This window comes from Alexandromys fortis, unplaced genomic scaffold (assembly GCF_014885135.2).
Source record: "Alexandromys fortis isolate MF-2015 unplaced genomic scaffold, M_Fortis_MF-2015_v1.1 scaffold_172, whole genome shotgun sequence".
Classification (NCBI taxonomy): domain Eukaryota; kingdom Metazoa; phylum Chordata; class Mammalia; order Rodentia; family Cricetidae; genus Alexandromys; species Alexandromys fortis.
In genome coordinates, this window is record NW_026068061.1 from 1,030,083 (window position 1) to 1,052,853 (window position 22,771).

General features: G+C 37.3%; 1 protein-coding gene across 4 annotated transcripts in view; it reads right to left on the bottom strand.

Annotated features, from left to right (window-relative positions):
• Nbea (neurobeachin) overlaps nucleotides 1-22,771 on the bottom strand; it is a 467,863-nt gene that overhangs the window by 229,049 nt on the left and 216,043 nt on the right. For all 4 annotated transcript variants that reach the window (XM_050120186.1, XM_050120187.1, XM_050120185.1 and 1 more), the window contains 2 exons: nucleotides 16,315-16,376; nucleotides 4,575-4,639 (listed from right to left, as the gene is read on the bottom strand). In XM_050120186.1, coding sequence (XP_049976143.1) covers nucleotides 4,575-4,639; nucleotides 16,315-16,376 — 127 coding nt within the window. The remainder of the gene's footprint in view (nucleotides 1-4,574; nucleotides 4,640-16,314; nucleotides 16,377-22,771) is intronic.

The window sequence follows — 22,771 nt, forward strand, 5'->3', positions numbered from 1 at the left end:
GATGGATGGAGATAGAGACAGAGACCCACACTGGAGCACCGGGCTGAGCTCTCAAGGTCCCAATGACGAGCAGGAGGGAGAACATGAGCAAAGGAAGTCAGGACCACGAGGGGTGTGCCCACCCACTGAGACAGTGGGGCTGATCTATTGGGAGCTCACCAAGGCCAGCTGGACTGCCACTGAAAAAGCATGGGATAAAACCAGACTCTCTGATCATGGCGAACAATGGGGACTGATGAGAATCCAACGACAATGGCACGGGGTTTTGATCCTACTTCATGTTCTGGCTTTGTGGGAGTCTAGCCAGTTTGGATGTCCACCTTCCTAGACCAGGATGGAGCGGGGAGGACTTTGGACTTTCCACGGGGCAGGGAACCCTGACTGCTCTTTGGACTGGAGAGGGAGGGGGAGAGGAGTGGAGGGAGGGGGGAGAGGAGAGGGAGGGGGGGAAGGGAGATGGGGAGGGAAATGGGAGGCGGGGAGGAGGCGGAAAAATTTTTTTTCAATAAAAAATTATATTAAAAAATATTTAACACAAATGGAGCCTTTCATCCTGAGTGTCTGTGTTACTAGCAGCTCTTATGTCACATGTATTATTTTCAACCTTCAGAGAAATAGGTGCTACCACATTTTAGACCACTCTCTACAATAATGCCAGGGTACGACTATGTTAAATACTTAGAGTAAAGGCACTTTCCAGTGGGAGGGCTAATATGTGAACTTGGCATAAATAACATGTGTGTGCCATGTCTGACTAGGCACTGTGAGAACACCCATGAGAAACACATGACCAGTGAGAATTTCTAGCACGAAGCCAAGGTGAGTATGGCCCAAGTGGAAGGGGAAAGGGAGGGGGAAGGGCTGGGAAGCAGGGGAAAAGTTTAATCTACAGGCTCAGTGAAGAGAGAAGGGAGTGTGCTAAGCCTTCTACCCACCTACCTTGGACTGTAGGGGAAAACACTAGATTATAAATACAGACCCCACTATAGGCTTTTCCACTTCATCACACAAGCTCTGAGGTTTCCTCAGTCACTTCTCTCCAGTTTTTTCAACACTGGCCATTTTAACAATATTCTCACTATTCTCATAAATACTTCTAATTTCTAATACACAATAAGGCACTATTTCAGGATGCACAGATGTGGTGGTCTACACATATCTAAAATAGCAAATAAAGTCTAATTTTTAAGGAGAGAATTTTAGGGTGGAGATCTATAGACTGGTGACAACAAAGGTAACTGGAGATGACATGAAGGTGGTTTGTTGTTCATGGAAATGTCTGTGACAGGGTAGTTAGTATCTAAGCCAACTCCAGAAGACAGAGAGAGAGGCAAACACATGGACATGTGGGGCAAAAGATCGGCCCCATGTACTGGAAGGTTTCCACTTACCTAAAACCCTTCCAGCTGGCTTTCTGAAGTATAGGGGCCCACAGGTGTGAGTGTTTTTCACCTTGACTAAATGTCAGAGAGTGCGGTTATGTTAAATACTTAATATAGAGCTTATTTTTACTCTTTCAAAGTTGTTGACAACAGGTGTGGCTACAAACAAGAAATCCTGACCTAGGGTGTGGTTACTTTGTGTCTTTGACATTAATACGGCCCACAGAGGTGGATCCACAACACCCTGACTAAAGGTCAAAGAATTCAAGGCTATTCCTGCTCCTTCATTTTAAAATAGGAGATTTGACATTGGGAGTGGCTGCTGACAGGATACTTGGTGTAAGGTGTATTCGCTGCATATCCTGCCCAAAGCATCAAATGCTTAACTCAGGAAATCATGGCTTAATGTATAAAGAATTGACACAAGTAACTGTTCTGGTTGTCCTTTATGTCATGTTAAAGCAGTCTTGTGACTCCCCCCTTTTGTATTGGGTTATAAAACCATATGAAAAATAAATATGGATGAATTCAGTATTCACTGAGTTGCCCTCCTGGTACTATTCTATGTCTCTGTATGTATTTCTTTCGTATCTCTATTCCTCCTACCTAACATTTCTAATCCTCGTGTTCCTACCCTGGAACGTACAAACCCATTAGAGCAAGACCGTGAAAGAAGTCACCCCAATGTGTAGTTTATGACACTGAAGAGTCCAGAATCCAAGTACTTTGATACCTTCTGAAACTCTGCAACTGGGCATTTCACAAGTTCAGTGTAACCCAAAGCAAAAGCACTTCTCATCAAACTATGCTCCTCCTGTACTGCTGCCCTTGTGTGAGCTGAACCTCTATTACAAGACATCCATTTATCAAAGCCATAAACCAGGCTGTCCTTGTGGGTTTTTTTTTTTGTCTTCTCTCTTTCATCATAGCCTTTTTGACCTAATTTCCAAATGATACTTTCTAATATACTCATGTCTTCCATCCTCACAGCTAAATCACCCCTAAAAAGAGGCCTGAAACCTCACAGGGCAGTCTGGTTCCAGGCTGAGCCCTTGAATCTGTGCATCACACTGCACACAATGCCTAATCCTCAGCAATGACTTCCCAGCACCCAGAGCAGCACAAGTTCTCTCGTGACAGGATCCTGTGTTGCTGGAGTTTGTGGTACTAGAGACCTCCTCTGCAGCATACCTTGTTACCGCAAGCCTCCAGGCCTTTGCACTATATCACTGTCTACAATTTATTGTTTGATTTTAAAGACATAGTCTTGTGTCTTCTAGACTAGCCTCACTGAATAGCTGAGCATCACCTTGAGTTTTTAATCGTCCTCTGTGTACCTCTCAAGATGTGGTATCACAAGCATGTTCCACCATACCCAGTTTATGTGCTATTAGGGTAAAAACAAATTTCTGGAATACGAGACAAGAAGTATCTACTGAACTCCATCTCTAGTCCTGATCTCTAGAGCTTTATTCTCCCCTAGTCTGGATGTCTTTTTATTGTGTCTCAGGTCAAATTTAAGATGACATTCTCTTCTCACTGGCATGGTTCCTCTATCCTTAAACATGTTGTCAAGATAAAAGTCATTTTAGAATAAAGGCGATCTTGAAGCATTGTACTTAATGTACAATAGCATCTATTCCCTTCATTCATGTTCTATGCTTTTAAATTATCAAAACTTTCATCCTGAACACTATTTTTATAGTTGCCAATACTAAGATCACCTTCAACTAGGATCATAATATTCCTTTCTCTTTGTAGTAAAGCTTGTATGGACCAACGAGTTCTTGATGAGACTTTCTAATTTAATTGTTTTAAAAAGGGATCAATATTTTATTTTCATTTCCTCTCAATATACAGCAAACTCTATTACTGGAAAAGGAAACTCATAAAAGCAGAAGCTTTATATCTTTGATATTAGCAAATTTTCCAGCACCATTCTTTTCTGACAATAATTATAATTAAAGCATTAGAAATTCAGCCCCCTTAGCTCTCACAAGTATTATTGAAAGAAAAATATTTTTTTCTCATTTCTGATGCCCACAGAGTCCAGAAGAGGGCATCATTCCCTGTAACTGGAGTTACAGATAATTGTGAACCATCATATGGGTGCTGGGAATTGAACCTGGGTCCTCTGGAAGATCAGCCAGTCAGTCCCCTTAACCCCTAAGGCATCTCTCTTTCCCTATTACCAGTTATTATAATTTTCTTCATTTTTTTACATTGCAGTAAGCATAAAACTTATTTTAAGTTTCAGAAATATATTATGATGAAAACATCGTTCGTTGATAGCAAAAGAAATGTGCAATAAGATACTGTCCAGGCATAGGTAGTTTCTCAGGATACAGTGCAGTGACAGAAGAAAGCAAGGCCATTCCACATATAAACTACTTTTCCTTGAAGAAAATGTCAAGTTCTTACACTGTAAGCATTACTGCCATATTAATCTATGTAAAGCTTGTTTCCCCCAAAAGCAAACATCATACCAAATATTTAGTAATTGTTTTCCTTAGAATGCACTATAACATATAGGAAATTCAACTTGTAATGGCTGCATGCCTTGGGATGATAGAAATTACAAATGTCAAAAGTTGACAGCTCTAGCAACCTTGATGTGTCTATCACCAAAAAGCACTAAAAAATCTCATAGTAAACAACCACACACAACAATGATAAATACAGCAATGGTTTCAAACAAAATATCACCTATGGCATCATTAACAATGGTAACAGACACCCCGAACTAAGGCTGTTACACCTTCTGTATTGAACATTCCTTATACTTCCAGTCAGGTACCAATTGCATGACAGGATCAGAGGACATTGGTTCACGTGAACTGATGAGGGCTCAAGCGTAAACACTGAGCTTAGCCTGAAAACAGATGGGGTAGCAGATGGGACTGCAGACTGGGTTCACATGATCTGACTGAAACAACGTTACTATTCAGTAAGATGTGGCTCAAATCTCACAAAACATCATAAATCTAATATCATTTATATATACCTTGTCTCCAAAATCTAAATACTTAATACCTAAAATTTATTATTTTAAAATTTAAGTACCTACATATTAAATTATTTAATTCAAAGCTATTTTCCAACAATCTTTAGAACAGATGGTATGAAAAAGCAGTTTCCCAGTGGAATCAAATGCACACGGTCTAGTTGCCGAAAAAGGGTAAAATTAATTACCTTCCTTCATTGATGAGTTCAATAAATGCAAGGCCTGCATTCTTCTGGATAGAATTCTGCCATTCCTAAAGGGATAAACCAAAGAAAATGTAAGAAAGATGAACATGCAAATGAAACAGTAACTAAATAAGGCCCATGCTGACACTGTAAGTAACCTCCATAATACTTTGCAAGGTTTTATAACAAGTGTCATTTCAGAGGAAAGAAATTTTAATAACCCTGATTCAGACAGTTTAGAAGGAGGCTTTTGGTTCCCAGAAAACTGAAGTTTGCTGGAAATTAAGACAGTAGTTTAGTTTTCTTCCAGGAAAGAACAAATGGCCAAAGCTATACAGGCCTAAAGCTATACACAATGAAGAGATTATTTTATATGATTGAAAATTTTAGTCATTAATACATAGTTTTCATTATAACTGGAAGCAAAATTAGAAATGGCTTTATGTATCTATGTTTCTGCAAGAAAACCTTTATATAGCATGCATGCATCTATACATTTTTGTAGTGATACTTCATTTGTATTTTAATAAAGCTTGCCTGGAGATCAGAGAGTAAAATAGCCCCACTGGTCAGCCTTACAGACCAGGCAGTGGTGACACACATTATTAATCCCAGTAGCCATAGTAGTTTGCAACAGAAACCAGGGTGGTAGTGGTGCATGCCTTTAAAGCCAGCACTAGAATGGAATATAAGATGGAAAGAGACAGCTCTCAGACACAGTCTCGTTCTGAGATTTCTTGAGGCAAGACTGCCATTTTGGACTGAAGTAGAGGTAAGAACCAGTGGCTGGCTGAACCTCAATATCTGTCTCTGGGTTTTTATTAATCATGCTATATATTTATGCACATATACCTTTATGCACTTACACCTTTATGCATCTGTGCATTTATGCATCTATATGCTTATGTATCTGTGTATATATACACATATATAAACACACACCTCCATGCACATATACCTTTATGCACCTTTGCCTTTCTTCACCTATGCATTTCTCCATCCATAGCCATACACAGCTATACATATATGCATCTATGACTTTATGCATATATACATTTATGCTATATACCTCTATGCTTCTGTGCCTTTATACATTTATATTCCTTTATGCATTTGTAGCTGTAAACATCTTTGCCTTTATGCACCTATGCCTCTATGTATCTATAACTTTATGCAATCTATGCCTTTATGTATCTATACCTTTATGCTGCTATACATTTATGCATTTGTACCTTTACATATTCATATCTTTAGGCTGCCTTGGGCATAAACTGCTCTAGTCAGACTCACATTTAAAAAGACTAAAACAGCACAAAGCTATAAATTTATTATGCTCAATTTTGTAACACAGTACTTAATATTAAAAATATTTCTCTAAAGTATTATCTCTTTGCTAACTAGACATTAGCCAAATTTTCAGAATGCTTGAATCTGGTGGCCCCACAGAGAAAGGGCCACAACTATGAACATCAACAACTATGATACAGTGCTTTTATTAGGAAAGAATGCTGCTTATTTTGTACACTTTCCATGGAAAATTTGGAATATAATTTAAATATCCATTTTGGTGCTGAGTTAATTCAAGTAACTTCAGCTTTCTTAAAAATAAATGCTGGGCATGCAAGTTTTATAGTGAAAATTATATTCCTTCCAGTAGATCTATGAATATTCCTCTAGCTCCATTAATGTACACACATATACAATTTCTATTAATTACTCATGCCACTCATCTGCACATTCCATTTCATGACTTAGGTTTCTTTTTTTGCACATGGAAAACCACTATCTTTTATAAAATTTTTACAGCTTAACTGATATGGTGGAATGAATATTTATTATAACAAAATGACATTTCTTGGCATCTCAAATCCAAGTTTGACTCAAATTGATATCAGTATATAATTAACTCAATACAGGTAGTCATGTTAGTTAGCTTTTCTAGATATATTTAGATGTATTTTATTAAGTTAGGTATTCTTCAAATCTTTCATAACCTTCAGAATATGGCATTTAAATGTTTTAAAAATTTAGGGCTTTTCATGACAGTGAAACACATTTGCTCCTGGCAGCACCAGTCTACTTCAAGAGGAGAATGGGCATCAAAGAGGCTCCTTATGGAGTTTGTTAGATAAACTGGACATGAGTGATCCACAGAGAGGTGACTGCTGAACTTGCCTGGGGATGAGGGGGTCCTTCAGGGTTCCTGCTTCATGGGAGAGTCTACAAGACATTCTTCAGTGACTGGCAAACTGCCAATATAGGCAAACCTGTCTTTGAAATTTCCTGCTTCATGGAAAAGTCTGCTGGATACTATGGGCCTGTAGGCTGAAGATGGATGTCCCAACAGTACAGAGGAACTTTGGGTGACTGTCCAGACAGCGAGAAGTCTGTCAATTCTAGAGTTTTGGAAGTTGCTTACAATGTATTTCCTTTTTTCTTAGGTAGTATTATATCCTTCTGAAGTCTTTGATGGAGTTGAAGAATTTATAGTTTTCCTTAGTTATGATAAATGATAAAGGAGATATAAATATTGTAACTAATTCTTGCTTGATAACTGTTTTACTATGTTAAAGTCAAAACCTTTTTTATTTAAGCAGAAAAGGGGAGGTGATGTGGGAGTCCCCTCTGTGTGCTGTGATTACCATTAGTGAATAAAGAAACTGCCTTGTCCTGTTGATAGGGCAGAACTTAAGGTAGGTGGGGAGGACTGGACTGAATGCTAGGAGAAAGAAGGGCAGATTCAAGAATACTATGGAGTCACCGCCAGAGATAGACATGCTGAAACTTTGCTGGTAGGCCATGACCTTCGTGGTGATATATAGATTAATAGAAATAGGTTAAATTAATATGTAAGAGATTTGCCAACTTAAGAAGCAAGAGCTAATGTGTCAAGCAGTGATTTAATTAATACAGTTTCTGTGTGATTATTTCAGGTGTAAGCTAGCTGGATGGCTGGGAAGAACTTGCAGCCTGCTCCTCCTACCCAAACTGATAGATAATTATTTCAAGTAAAAAAAAAAGAATCTACATTTTATGCACAAAGAGAATCAGGAACTGGGAAAAGACTTGGAGATTACACAAAGTCACTAGGCTGTAGCCACTAAGCAACTTGGCAAGGCCACTCCATTTCTCAGAACTTTCAATTTCATCTTTATTGAAAATCACAGGGGTCTTCTTTTCTTACATTTTAAATAGGTGTCACGCTACCCTCCTTTAAGACAATGATCTTAAATACTAAGTTTATTGAAAATCAAGATTCCACAAAAGGTATTAGCTTTTCAGAACTACTTGACATTTACTGTGATAACAATTCACTCCACTATGAAGTCTTAGAGACAAATAACGGTAAACTCCTGAAGCATAGAACCACAGACATTTTCTAGAACACATCCAAGTTTCCAGTGCATAAGGTGAGCAGAGCAAATGTTTTGAAAACTATTTAGATCAAACTAAAAATATCTGTAGTCTGCCTTTAGGTCAGATGACAATTTTGATATAACCTTTGATAAAGAAAGAGTAGTAAAAAGTCAGACCTAAGGTAAAGATGTTGGTGTTTAAATATAAACAAGCCAATGGATAATAGAGGCATGAGACTTCATTTAAGAAATTTATATCTTAGATGAGTGTACTATTTTTTTTGAATTTGTGTGAAATACATGCTTTCTCAGGCTATATCCTGCCCCAAGAGACCCCTGCACAGCATAAACTCATTATGAGTAAAGGAGCAGCATGATTGCATCCTGCTGGGCATATAAACACTCCACATCAAATTTATCTTGTGGGAAACATTTAATTTCAATTTGAAATGCTTGCAGAGGACCACCAAGTCTTTAAACCAGCTTGGCCACCATTTTTAACTGTTCTTGTGGATGCATAAAACTTCCTTAAGATGAGGGGCTTTCTCAGGGAACTGGATCTTGTGTGAAGACCCTTTGAAATGGGACACTTTCAAGACAAATAAGTTCCAGAAGGGTGACGATGAAATCCCTATGTTCTCTTATGTCAGTACGATGACCAGTAGACAGCTCAGGCCCCAAACATCACTCTTTCCATCAGCTTCTCCTCATCTACGCCAGCTCAGTGCACATTACTCATGCCTTCTTCTTTGTATAAGATTAAACATGGCAACTTTTAATATCCTTAGATATTTAATCAATTGTACGCATTTTGAAAATATGGTAAATATGAGAAGGAAAACAAGAGGGTAAGAATAGATTTAAAGTATTCTGTAAATTGAAAATTGAAAAAAAATGAAAATTGAAAAAAAATGAAAATTGATTTTCTATTTCTTGTGTTCTTAAGATCTACGTAGTATTAACTATCACCAAAAAGTGGTGGTAGTTCTTAAAATCTTCAAAGTTAAATGTTCACTGTAACTGATAAGATGATGACATGCTGAAAAATCCAAGCAATAAATTAGTAAAACTAGTAAGAACAAAAACTTGAGTGAGGAATATGTATAAAATTAAAAAAGTAGTGTCCCACACATTTCCTATGAAAGGGAAATTGTGCCTAAGTTTCTTATTGCCAAATTGAGACAAATGAAAGTAACCAGTGAAGAGGGAACCTAAATTGAGAAACTGTCTAGGTCAGACTGGCCTATGGGCATGTCTGTGTGTACTGTCTTGAATGCTGGGAGATGCAGAAGAACCCAGCCTGCTGTGGGCAATATTATACTAGGCAAGTGACCCCGAGATGAGCCAATAAACAGTGTTCTTCCATGGTTCTTGCCTTCAACTTTCCTGCCTTGAGTTCCTGTCCTGACTTCCCTCATGATGGGCTATTACCTGGAAAAAAAGTTGAAATAAATCCTTTTCACCTCCAACCTGCTTTTGGTCATGGTGTTTATTATAGCAAAAAGAAAAAGAATGAAAAAGGAAGAGAGAGGAAAGAAGGAAGTGAGGGAGGGAGGGAGGGAGGAAGGGAGGGAAAAAAGAAGGAAGGAAGGAAGGAAGGAAGGAAGGAAGGAAGGAAGGAAGGAAGGAAGACACCTAGGACAGAAAGATAAGCTAATTTGTATCTGAGTGTATTTGTAAAATATTTTAAGTATTCTTTACTTTTGGCCTTTCATTGCTTACATTTATGAATATTGTATTAAAAGCTTATAGTAAAAATAATGTAATAAACAATAAAAATATTAATAATTAACTGGTTTATTTAGAGAGTTTATTAATATAAAGGATAATCATGTAACAACAAGTAGGCAACATAAGGATACCAATATTTAGGGGTACTCAAATCCCTCATATAAAATGGTATAATATTTCTATATAATATAAGCATATATCTGGTACAATATAAATAATAATTAGGTTTGTAGTACTTAGTACATATGGTGATATAAATGTTACATAGAAAACTATTCCTACTATACTTCTTAAAGAATGGCAGCAGGAGGTTTGAACATGTTCAACATAGCTGCACATACTTATTAAAGGAAAAATCCATCAAGAGAATATTACAGTTCTAGACAGTCACCCTCAAAACAAAAAGACACCCGATTTCATAAAAGAAACACTCTATCTAAAAACCACACATCTACCCTAACAAGTAATAGGTGACTTCAATACACCACCACTCCCACCAAATACCATACATCAAATTGATCTAAGAGACATCTACACAACATTCCACCCAAACACTAATGAATGTTTTCTCTGCTTTGTTTTTATTTTTTTTCAGAAGCCTATAGAATTTTCTACAAAAAGAGGCACACAAAACCGACTCTGAACAACAAACATACTATCACATGAAAATTAGGACAAGACAGAAATCAAAAAGGAACATAAAACCTTTTAAAAACTGAATAAAAACGAAAACATAACACACCAAAAATCTATGGACACAAAGCAATTCTAAGAGAAAATACGTAACATTTAAAAAAATAGTGTTTGCCACATTCAAATATATAATTAAGATTTATTTATAGACATGGTTTTGAATTACCTCAAGTCTTGAAATTAAAGTTTGACACAATAAGAATTTCCAAAACAATGTTCAAAAACTGAACATGTAAAGCATATCTCTCCTAATTTCGGATTTAGCATGAGAACATAATGCTAAATTTTACTTGACACAAGAAGTTACATGAGATGGGACGGAAATTTCTGAGCTGGGATGGACCTTTCTCTTTAGAGAATGGCCTCCTTTTCCTTTCCTTGACTATCCCATTGGAGCTTACTTTTCTTTTAGGGTGAGCATCTACATCTCTTTAGATGAACATGAAGGGAGGGAGCTTACAGAAAGTATCAAACAAAAGGATGGATGTTAAAAGATTAAAAAAATGATGAAAACTGTGTAAACTTTATTTAAAAGACACTCAGGAAGATGTAAAATACTCTATATAATTCAGCAAATAAACTGATTCACTTTATTAATAAGTTATAACTATTATTATTAATGTGTGTATGATACTGTGGTGGGGGGGCATCGGTATGCTTGTGCCATGGAGTGCATGTGGAAGTTGTTAGGTCTCAAACCCTCACAAATGACTAACTTTGGTGCCTATTAACATATCAAAGCAGATGCTGGCTGCCATGTTCTCCCAGCATCCCTCAGTGTCAACCTTTACAGGGTCATCCTGGCTGGCATAACCAGCCCCTACCCTGAACTCGCCAGTCCAGGGGTTGGAAGTGCCCTTCCCCCAGCTTCTCTTTCCTATATAATCCAGCCATTTTGACGATGTTGGTCCTTTTTTGGCCTTTTGGGCCTCTTATCCTCTTGGCTACTTCTCCTGGTTGTCCTCTCTCCCTCTCCTTACATGGTCAGACTCACTTTGCAGGTATATTCACTCTGGACCCATCCAGATGCATCTGGCTATGTTCTCCCTCAAATTTACTGCGCTCATCCTTTTATCTACAATAAATGTTCTCTTCCACCATATCTAGGAGCAGTCATATCTTCCCGTTTTATATCTTGTTTTCATTTAGATGTGAAGTGACAGTTTTAGGGATTTGGTTTCATCATGGGTTATGGGGATCTAACTCTGGTCGTCCAGCTTTGGGTCAAGCACTTTTACTTGTGGAATCATCTTGCTAATCCTAATTATTTAGTTTTCAATGTGTAACACACAAGGTGGGTGCCAGGCCTAAGGACAGACAAAGAGATCTTCAACTCTTTGTCTTGAACTGTCTTCAAGAGCTGTGTCTCCTTCGCTGATAACATAGCAGGGAAAGCCTCCCAGCTTCAGGGTCCATTTCCATAGTGCCTTCCATGAACATTCAGTCTTCAGAGCCACCCATGCATGCTGCTTGATTACATCAATTAGAAATCTCAGCCATGTGCTCTTGTTGTTGTTTTTATTTTGTTTTTTAAGTTCTGCTTCATTGCCTACAAAGTCATATATGTAATTTGCAATATATAAGCCTAGCCTCCCTGTGGAATGGAAGTGTGTCACTAAGGTTTTAGTAACCACTAAAATACTAACAAAAGCTGGTCACAAAGTACATAAGCACTGATTCACATGTGACAAAATTTCACCATGAAAATCAGGATTTAATAATATTTCCAAAGGACTGGAGAAAAAAAAAGGTGCCCTCTCTGGTTTTCTCAAATTTATCATCTTATTACACAACCTCAAGTCCTTACAGTACTGAGTACATACGGATGAAGGCATTTATCAGGCCTCTGCATTAGCCTCAGCCTTGTCTTAGAACCTCATCTTGGCTTTATTACATCCAGAAAAAAAAATCATTTTCTTTTGTACCATCTGACTAAACTGTACCAAATTGGAGAAAAGGTTTTAAAACATTAAATGTTCAAAGGCCAAATCACTTGAAAGGAGAAGGGTTTCCTCAGTTGTGGCTCCTTTGTGAATGCTGTCTGTAAAGTCCTGGGTCACACCCTGACCACACCATTGAAGGCACCAAATCCTTTCAGTTAAGTATATGAAATATTTAGACAAGAACAAAGTCATATAAACCACAAAATAATTCATGCTGGGCATGCCATACATTGAGTTTTTACCTTAACTTATGTATTTTAAAGTTTTTAATGAGAACAGGAATGATTTATTAAGCAGGCATTTGCTTAATCAGTGCTTTAAGTCAGAAAGCACTTAAATACTGAGAGTATGATTTTTTTTACATGAGGTCCCTCAATTTACATCTTGACACATAAGGCAAAGAGAAATGCAAGTGGCATCTGCTAAGCTTTACTGATGGAAACTTAAAGAAATCCTGTGGGTAACAACACCCAATTTTTCTTAGAGTTCTTCTCATGGAGACTTCCTGAAAAAGAAAATCTGGAAATAATTAGAAACTATTATTGTACCTAAAAAGGTTTACTTGAGAAACTCAGCCTACTATTCCTCTAAGAATGCAGTAACCAAGGAGAACTGAAGGAGGAAATAAGTGCTGTGAGAGGGGTGGGGGCACCGCAGCCACAGCGCCGCAGAAATAAACAGTCTGATGCCACGCTACCTACAACAACTGAAGAAGCTGTACAGAACACTGACGCTAGGCTCTTTTACCAAGTAGAACACAGACTAACCAACCACCTTAAACAGTTCCTTATATTTCAAAATGAAAGAAAACATTTTGTTAAGATGATAGTAACTAAATTTAACACAAACCATAAGTGAAGAGTAAATAATTGATTCTTAAAATTTAAGATGTACATGGGAAAAAGTATCTAAATATTGTAAAAATTGTTCCGTGTTTTTTGGACCGATAACCAAATTACAATGGAGAATGGTAATATCTTCTTGAAACTTAAACCATGTTTTTGAAGAAATGCAAAATTCCACTGGGGGTAAACCGAATGTCATGCCCCTTGGAGTTTAGAGGGTGCCATATGAACCGAATTATCCTTGACAAGTACCTTCAGACATTTGTAATGTGATCTCATGTGAATTTAGACCACATTTTGGACACAAACTATTGGCAAGAGTAATTTTTTTAGGCACTCAAAAAAGAAAGAAAGAAAATCAAATATCCTTAATAGTATGTAGTATTTAACAAAAATTTCCAACATGGAAATGAAAAGTAAAAGCAGTAAAAGCATCCAATGCGCTGTAGCGAAGAGAAATTTAGGGCAGCCAAAGAGAAGCCCACTTTCTTTTCTTTTCAGTGCCCATTGCTCTCTCTAACACAATGAGTTTCCAATGACTTGAGTAAATTTGAGGATAAATTTTATGCAAACAAACTACAAAATGTTATTTGCATTTAAAACTTATTTTGTCAAGAATTAAATGACAGCATGGCTCATATTTTAAGGTATTTCTCCCTGGCAGGGGGGCATACAATGTATCCAGACAGTAAGGACGCACACTTTGAACTACTTCTGTTGGTCTCGCTCACGCTGATGCGCATCCTGTGGTGACTGACAGTCAAACAAAGCAAAAGGAGCTCTGAGCTCTGAGGTCTTAAAGACTCATCATGACTGCCTGCCTTGGCAGGAAGACAGCCCACAGACTGGTGCTAATTCTACAGGGATCAGCTCCAATGGAAGAAATGCATTAAGATCTGCAGAAAGATCACACTTTGCAGAGAGCAGGACCAAGCTATCTCTGCAGCACTGGTAGCTTTCTCCATCCAAGGTCTGCCACTGCTGCAGTCATCTGCTAATTGGTAAAAATGATGAATTTTAGTATTGGAGAAAAGTGTATTATTTTAAGAACCCTTTGAAATGTGTCTACCTTCTTCAGTACCCTCAAAACCAAATTTTTAAAAAATATTTATTTATTTATTTATTTATTATGTATACAATATTCTGTGTGTATGCCTGCAGGCCAGAAGAGGACAGCAGACCCCATTACAGATGGTTGTGAGCCACCATGTGGTTGCTGGGAATTGAACTCAGGACCTTTGGAAGAGCAGGCAATGCTCTTAACCGCTGAGCCATCTCTCCAGCCCCTCAAAACCAAATTTTGAAAACATCTGTGGACCAACTAATGATCTGCAATGATGGATAAACTTAATTTCACACTAAAATCGTTAACTTACACAACTGCATTTGACGGAATAAGCATCACTCATCTGCTTTCTTAAAAATGCTTTGTAGAAAGTAACATTACAGATTAACACAAAACAATGCGAGTTATTTTTAATGTGTGGACCTTTCAAGTTACTTAGGTGAGGGATATTTAACCAATGGATCATTTGAAACATTTAAATTTTTCAGTGCTCAAACACTGAATTATTTTAAAAATTCAATTTGAAAATCAATCTAAGAGGCCTGTTTATCATGCTGTCCTGCTGACACACGGAGGAAAGTGCACCACAGAGAGAGCTTACATTTCCCACTCTTCCTTCCAATCAATATGTGAGGCAAAGTTTCATCTCTAGGGCCCCTAATGGCAAGAATTCCTGGAGCCAGCAAATGGTGATGTGAGACCTATGATTAGATGATGAGGCCATTAAAGACACCAGATCCTAATGCAACATTCCTCTTTATTTCTCTGAACTGCAGTGATAGCCAGAGCTAAGAAAGAAGGCATTCTAAACTATGCCTTGCCACAAAAGCTGCTAAATATTTGGATTCTTATCAACCTAAAATGTCCGCGGAGCTTCCATTTTCCCTGAACTCAGGACCTCGACAGAGAGTATACTTTTCACACGCTCTGCCGATGAGCTCCTCCCAGGGTTGGCTCTATGGTTTCCTTTCAACTGTATTCCTGGCTTCCCATGAACACACTCCTGAAGAAAGTAAATGTGAACCTGGAAACTGTAGGTAAGCTTTTGTTGTTTGCTCTGGGATATATAAAGACCACTGAAGTCACACTTGGCTTATCTGGCTTAGCTGAGGCCTTAGGCAGACCTCTGGCCAGTTACAGGCAGATGTGTTCACCCTTCCACTGGAGAGACCACAGGTAAGTCAGTAGGTAAGCGTTTGCTGTTTCTTTGGGACATTTAAAAACCACTGAAATCACACTCGGCTTTTCTGGCTTGGTAGTGGTGTTAGCAGACCTCAGGTCGGTTATGGTGAGGTGTGTTCGCCCTTCTACTGAGACGACCAGGGATAAATATAACAGCTATGTATTACAAACATGTATCTACTTCCTTTTCATTCTAATATAACAGAATATTTCATATTCATATGGTAACAGGGCGACTTTACGTGACTGACAGGGAAAGGAAAGGCCAATAAATTTCTATTTTAGTTATCCAAAAGATTAATATATGGTTTCTCTCAAGATTTATATAGATCAAGCTCTCTTGTTTGTTTTTGTATAGTTTAAAGAAAAACAATATCCAACCATTTACCTTTAATTCTTGTTAATAAAGACAATCACCAGTCAGTAAACTTTCAGATTTATTAATCATAACAATTCTACACAAAATTGAAAAAGCAGCCTGTAAAAGATGACTCAACAATGCATTGTATGAGTTTAGTACTGATTAAAAAGGAACTTAGGTTCTTGAGTTTCTACCACTTCTAATCTGACAGAGAAGAAAACAATAGGAACTACCAGTTATGTTTTCAAATTGCAATGTGGGCTGCAGTATTTTTATATAGTATATATATATAGTATATATATAGTATATAGTGCATATAATAGCAAAAGACATTAAGATCATAGAACAAAGCCAGACACAGACAGAACAGAACAACGGGACGTAAGAGAGGAGAGAGCAGAGAGAGAGGTGAGAGGAGAGCAATTTTTACATAGATGGTCACTAGGCTCTAAAGCACCTCAAGGCAAGCTCTGCAGCGAGAGATAAAATTTAAAATATGATTAATGCTATCCACGCCTAGGAAATTCTCATGCAGGGTCATTTCCCCAGGTGAATGAGACTCTTACCTGAGAGCACAGCAGCATGACCAGCTCCACCACAGACGTGCTGGACTTCATACACACGAGGCCTGCATAGGGAGAGGTCAGCAAAGGTCAAGCCACATGACAGGCACAGAACTACCTGATTTCATGTTTCAGTTCTTATTAGATCATGCTATTTAAAAATGTTTAGGTTAACGTAAGAGCTGGTTAGAGATGCTTCATCCAAAGGCATTGCCGGACGTTTCCTGGAGCAGAGAACAAATATGGAAGAGCTGCTGGCATTTCCTACTTGGAAGACCAAAATTAAACAAGCTACATACAGTTCATTCACCAAAACTTTTAAATGATCCAAATTCACAGAACAAGTACCACAACGAATGAAAAAATGAACGCAGTGAGTATGTGATCCCAAGGATCACGGACTCAGTGTCTGATGGCGCCTGTGTTAAGTACCTTACTTACATGAACAAATCATGCAAGTCACATTATACTCTAATGCCATTCCTAGTTTACATGTAAAAACATTTTGTAAACAGCTGGGTTAATCAACTCTCCTAAATAAAGGATGATTTGTAAAATGTTATATATAATAAGAAAGTAGGTCATAATTGCTAATTTCTAAAAGTACAATAATATGAATATGTAATTTGACTTAACAATAATCTCTGTATGAGCATATTAATTATAATTATTAAAGAAAAAGTTTGATGAATAAATTTTGAATTTTTTTTCTTAATTACAAGTGCAATCAAAAACAGATCTTTTAAATAAATTTTATTATTAATATGTAAGTGATGTGGGGGGGCATGGATATAACATGTATGGAAGTCAAAAGGACAGCTGCGTGGATTCTGAGGTTGGAACTCAGGTCTACAGGCCTGTGGGACAAAGGTCCTTACCTCCTGAGCTCACCTGTTGACCCAGTAAATAATCTTACAGAAAAAGATGCTTTGGTCTTCCATTAAAGTGTTAACAAATGTAGAGCCGAAGCAACAGTTTTATTTTCTTGTTTTCAGCCATCAGTCTCAAGTGCCTTGTAGACACGAGCATGTTCATTTATTGCAGGGGGTGGATAAAAATTCTTTGGTGGCCGTTTTGCTAAAGACTATCCATGTCATACAGACAGACAAAACAAGCTGTAAAGAAGTCACTGGTGCTCCACATTATCAGATCCTGAGCAGACAGCTAATGAGATGAGAGACTGCCATGAAAAACTTGTTTAAGAGAAGTGTGGTGTGACTGGTCAGAAATTCTCATGCTCAGGAACTAGAGTCAGAAAGATTAATAAAACATTTGCTGCTTGTTGGCTGACCAAGCATTTGGATTCTGACAAAGAAAACCTTAAGGAAATGGACATAGATAGGATCATAATTAAGATGTGGGCATATTAACACAGACAATACTACTCTGCTATAAGAATTGTCCATCTTTATTCTGTATTAATTTTGAATACATAATACTAAGTAAAAACTTAGAAACAATAGAATTATTACTAATTTTAAACAAACTCTTAAATAAGTCACATTCATAACTCCTAGAAACATTATCAATGCATCATAAGAAAAATATAAAAGCTTACATCATTAATCTATCTCTCCCAAAGGAATATAAACAAATTGACAGGATAGCAAGATGGTGCTTGCAAACACATCCCTTCTCATGTCTGTATAAGATGAACTCAGGTTCATAGAACCTCACTCTTTACCAGTGTGTGTTGTCTAGTAAGTTCTGGTCAGAAGAACCTATTCTCAAAAGATAAGCCAGGATGTAAAAACAGACCTGACATTGATGATGAGAGTATAAGCTATGGAAATCCTGGAAACTAATTAGAATTATAACATGCTGTGAATTATTTCTAAGGGTTAGAGGAGTACGAATGTGATGCCTGTGATAATAAGATGCATGCATAAAATAATTTATTCTTATAAACATCATCATATTTGCAAATTTAAGAAGCAATAAAATTAAGTCTATGGAAATTTAATCATAAGCTCAAGTAGGTAAAATTTACCTGGTGATGCTGTAAACTACTGTTAACTGTTTTGACAATGGCAAAGGGTATATGCATGCACTGAATCCATCCTATCTGTATCTGACAAGAAATCTGTAACTGGGTCAATGCATTTGATACCATCTCTAAGAGTAAAATGTGAGCACTTCACAGTGATAACTAAGATTTTACTAATGACAATTCAGCACACATTCCAGGCTGTAATTCAAATACCTTATACTATTAACCTTTTGAACCAATTATCATTATAGTATTTGATAGACTAATAAAATGAAAATATTTGGTGATGATACCAATGAGTTTCACCTAGGAAGTGGTAGAACTGGGATCTGAGATTACATGACTTAATTAGAATGATCACTATATGTTTTCCACATAACAATCAAGCATCTATATGATGGCAATATAACATAATAAAGGCCCTGGTGTTTGTGTGAGTAGAGTGACTTGGTCAGCTTCCTTGGTGAAGGTAACCTGTTTTGGTCTGATGTGCAGATGGTAGCCATATATTATGCAATAAGGATAGCATGATCAAAGAACAAGGAAAAATATCTCAATAGAGGTTTCTACCCTGGAAATGGATGAGTGATGGAGGAAGGTCATTGGTTAAATAAACTGCCTTGGCCCTGATAGGTAAGAACATAGGTTGGTGGAGTAAACAGAAGAAAATGCTGGGAGGAAGAGGAAGTGAGCTCAGAAACCATGCAGCTCCTCTCAGAGATGACATGCTCCCCTCTCCCAGGTAGACACGATAGCTCTGCTCTCTGATGCACTCGCGATGAAGCTCCGACCCAGGATGGACATAGGTTAAGATCATTCCCGGTAAGCGCACTTAGCAGTGCTACACAGATGATTAGAAATACGCTAAATTAATATGTGAGAATTAGCCCAGAAGAGGCTAGATAGAAATGGGCCAAGCAGTGTTTAAATGAATACAGTTTGTGTGTTGTTATTTCGGGGCATAAGCTAGCAGGCGGCCAGGGTGCTGGGGACACAGCCCCGCCGCTCTTATTTCAACAGATGAGGGTACTGGAAAGCAGAACTGGGAATCTAGGTTATTACAAATTACAAATGGTTTGGGAAATTACAAATGGTTTGGAAAATTACAAATGGTTTGGGAAGTTAAGATGAAGAGCTATGAGCATGATATTAAGTGAGGGAAATGGTTCCAAAGTCTATTAATGACATTCCCATTGTATAATGACAATCTGTGCCTTGTTAACTAAAACATAGCCTTCATTGGAGTCATACATGTGAGGCAGAGGCAGGAAGTTCTCTGTGATTTCTATCAAGTTCCAGGTTAGCCAAGGTTACACGGTGAATCCCTGTGTGGAAGGTGCGGGGCAGAAGTACAGGTCAATCAACAGAATGTTCTTAACAGAAGATGGAATCTCTGTTAAGACATGGAATCTCAGCAAGCATTTAGAAATCACTAGTGGAGAGAAAAAACCTTAGTTAAGATATTGTGGGGGGCAAGGTAAGAAAACTGAAAGGACAAGAGCTCAATTCATGTAGAAAAGCATATACTGAGTACTGTGTCCAATATCCTAAAGAGCATCATTTTAATCTAGCATTTACTAGAATAAATATGCTGCCCACTAATACTAAGCCAACACTGCAAGTCATACTGGTTTTGCAGCATAAAGCAAAAGCTGGATGGAAACAGTAAGTATCTGTACACGGGAGCAGAGGCTGGCAAGTAAAAGATGTTCTAATGGAAGAAGACTGACTAATGAGAGGCTGAGTATAATATGAACTCTACTGTTGAAGCATGACATCAGCTAATGGGTAGCCAAGACACAGGCATATGTGTATATTGATTAGATGGTCTAGATCCAGACAGGTAGCAAAACAGAATAAGAAAAAAACCAATTATCCCAAATTGGCAAATATTTGGTACATATTTAATAGAAACTTTGAAAATATATTTGCTCTTGACTAAAACCAAACCAACTAAAACAATAAAATCAAAGAATAGACAAGATTATAAACTATCCAAATGAGTATGAAGCTAGACGCTTGACCTTGAAACAAAGCTATATTTGTTTAATATGGGCACTACTCAAAGGTACAGTAACATTTCTTTTGAAGAGCAGTCAGATTCCATTGTGAATCTGGGGGTCTGACTAATGTCAAGTGACAGAGCCCTTTAGCTTTCAAATACTGCACAACAGTGCAGTCTCTAAGGCTGTTCCTCCTGATGGGAAGTGAAGGGTAGTAGTCAATATACAACCAGCAAAGGGACTCATCTTGGAAGCAATATCACATGGTCTTTCAAGATTGGCATTATTCTGAACCAGGAGACTTTGGCAAACATCTATGACATGGAAATCTCAACAAGCATTTAGAAATCAATAGTGGAGAGAAAAAAAAAACTTAGTTAAGATATTGTGGGGGGCAAGGTAAGAAAACTGAAAGGACAAGAGCTCAATTCATGTAGAAAAGCATATACTGAGCACTGTGTCCAATGTCCTAAAGAGCATCATTTTAATAAAACTGTGGAGGGCAGTCCAGGTACTGTTATCAGGTAACTAATGTGTTCCAGAGGACCATGGAGGGTGCCACAGGACAGCAAGGTCAGCAGCCTGGTGTGGGAACATCTGGAGTGTCATTTGTCTAGTTAGTGCTGACCCGATGTTGGCAAAAGATGGGGGAGGGGGGCGACGACAAATGTCTGAGATACCAAAAAAAAAAAAAACCAAAAAAAACAACAATCGAACCTGAACAATAGAACTGGGATGTAATATTGTAGAGCAATGGTTCTCAACCTTCTTGATACTGTGACCCTTTAATACAGTTCCTCATATGGTGACCTTCAAACATAAAAATGCTTTTGTTGCTACTTCATAACTGCTACAGTTATGAACTGTAAAGCAAATATCTGATATACAGGATATTGGAAATGTGACCCCCAAAGGAGTTGTGGATGACAGGTTGAGAACATCATTGTAATGTGTGAAGAGTAGCAGACAGCGCCCACTGTGCTTCTTGTGTCTTAGTCTGAAGGGTGAACCTGTGTAGTTCTCATGCTGGACCACGAGCACCACAGAGAGTGAAGGAGGTAGAACTTCAGGATGAAGCAAAGCCTCCACATCATTCTGCCACAATAACTATTTCCTGCATTTTTTACTACTTTTTTTACTTTTGTATTTGAAATGTACCATTTATTTCTTCTAACACTAGCAGGGTCCTTTCTATAAAAATTACTTTCAGTTTAAAAAATACCAGAGTAAGTAATTGATGTGGATTCTCAAATTTAAAAACTTGAAAATAAGACTCAAGAATAATATTACAACATTACTGGCAAACCAATGATGAATTAGAATTCCATTATTGCTATGAATAAGGCTAACATGTGCAGACATAGTATGAGCTAACATGTCACTAGACATTTCAAAATATCTTTTTTTTCTGGCAGTTTGATGGCATCAATGTAATATGACCTAAAGTGACTATGACAATATTAAATACATTTAAAATGCTAACTTTGATTCAACCAATTTTAGTTTTACATTAAAATAATAAAAAATATGCTATTTACAATCCTCATTCACCTTAGTTCATGTTCTGCAGGCATACCAATTTGAGTAACTCAAGTGTTTTTCACCAGCTAGCCTAGGTCTTCCTGAAGGGGCTATGGAGTAAACTTAAATATAACTATTAGTTTTCTTATATGTCTGAACTATAAAATGTTTCCAGCTTTACAATCCTGAATATGGGATTTCAAAAGTTCATTTAATTTTTTTATGTGACCTACATTCTTAATGTCCATAAGTAATGGTATTCATTTACATGAAATATGTTAAAACATTCACAGAAAAATAAATAAATATTAATAAAACAAATAAGGTATATTTCCTCATGGAAATCTCATTAGGTCAGAAGAAGTTAAAGCCCATTTTTAAATGAGAATGGTTGAGTGGGAACCAACCTGTAAATCTAGAATGGCTGTGTTGGTCAGAAACAAAAGGATCTGTAAGGTTAATGTTATAGTAAACACATAATCATTCTGACTGATATACTGACATAATCTTTTTAATTTCTTGTCATTCTGTTGATATGTACTAGAAACCTTATTCAGATTATGTGTGTGTATGTGTATATGTGTGTGTGCGTTGCCTAGTTTGAAGTTTCTAAAATGCTGGATAACACATCCTCGGTACCAGGTGCCCCAAGTTGACTTTCACTACTTACACTTTAAGCACTACAGATCTGTGGCATCTCATCAAAATACAATATTTGATAAATAATTTGGTAATTTTTGATGGACAGTGCTACTTTTCATGTGCTTTTCACTTCTGTTCACTGACATAATTGATTTACACATTTTAAAAATGGGTTGTAAAGTCTAAATTACTCAATATTAACATGTAGGGGAAAACTGTGCTTGGAAATATTCTCAGTTAAGTCATTTACTTCTGGATTCTTTTTTTTTTTTTTTTTTTTTTTTTTTTTTTTTTTTTTTTTTTT